Source organism: Condylura cristata, unplaced genomic scaffold, assembly GCF_000260355.1.
Source record: "Condylura cristata isolate star-nosed mole 26May11 unplaced genomic scaffold, ConCri1.0 scaffold00012, whole genome shotgun sequence".
Lineage (NCBI taxonomy): Eukaryota > Metazoa > Chordata > Mammalia > Eulipotyphla > Talpidae > Condylura > Condylura cristata.
Genome location: NW_004567113.1, coordinates 57,004,899 through 57,005,565, shown reverse-complemented (window position 1 = coordinate 57,005,565; position 667 = coordinate 57,004,899). Strand labels below are relative to the sequence as shown.

Genomic DNA, 667 nt, shown 5'->3' with positions numbered 1-667 from the left:
CGCCCGCCCCGGCCCGGCTGAGCCGCCCCTCTCCCTCCCGTCAGGCTGCGGCGGCTCCCGACGCCTGCGAGTGCCACGTCTGCAAACAGGAAGCGTCCGGCCTGCCCGCCTCCGCCGTGACCGCCGCGGCGCTGCCTCCTGGCCATCAGTTTGTGAGCCCAGAGAAGCCCACGCACCCCGCGCTGCACCTGTACCCTCACATCCACGGACACGTGCCTCTGCACGCGGTTCCGCACCTGCCCCGTCCTCTCATCCACCCCACCTTGTACGCGGCACCCCCCTTCACACACAGTAAGGTAAGTGGGGCGCAGGGGCCCGGGGCTGCCCCTCACTCGCTCTCCCGCGGCCGCAGAGCCCGAGCGGGCGGCGCCGAGCCTGCTCTGTGCACCCCGCGCCCTGCGTGTTGGGGCACCCGGGGTGGGTGACGGCGCCGCCAGCCGGGAGCCCCAGGAAGCAGCTCCCATGAGGGTGGCGCCGCGGTCCTGCCCCTCCGGGCGCCCGGGCCTGAGCCCCTGCGGTGCTCGGCCTCCTTCGTGGTGCTGGTGACCTTGACTTTGCCGTGAGACTCACAAGTTCTGAGTCATTCTTCTGGTTCAAGTTTCCTTCTCATCAACGAGATGACTCTGGTCTCAGCTGCTGACGTGTCAGGCTCGCGGTGACTCCCGCT

General features: G+C 70.3%; 1 protein-coding gene across 1 annotated transcript in view; it reads left to right on the top strand.

The window, feature by feature from the left end:
* The window catches only part of FAM193A (family with sequence similarity 193, member A), a 34,768-nt gene that overhangs the window by 27,809 nt on the left and 6,292 nt on the right, over positions 1-667 (top strand). The window contains exon 4 of the mRNA XM_012724065.1: positions 23-296. Within this exon, the coding sequence (XP_012579519.1) occupies positions 23-296 (274 nt within the window). The remainder of the gene's footprint in view (positions 1-22; positions 297-667) is intronic.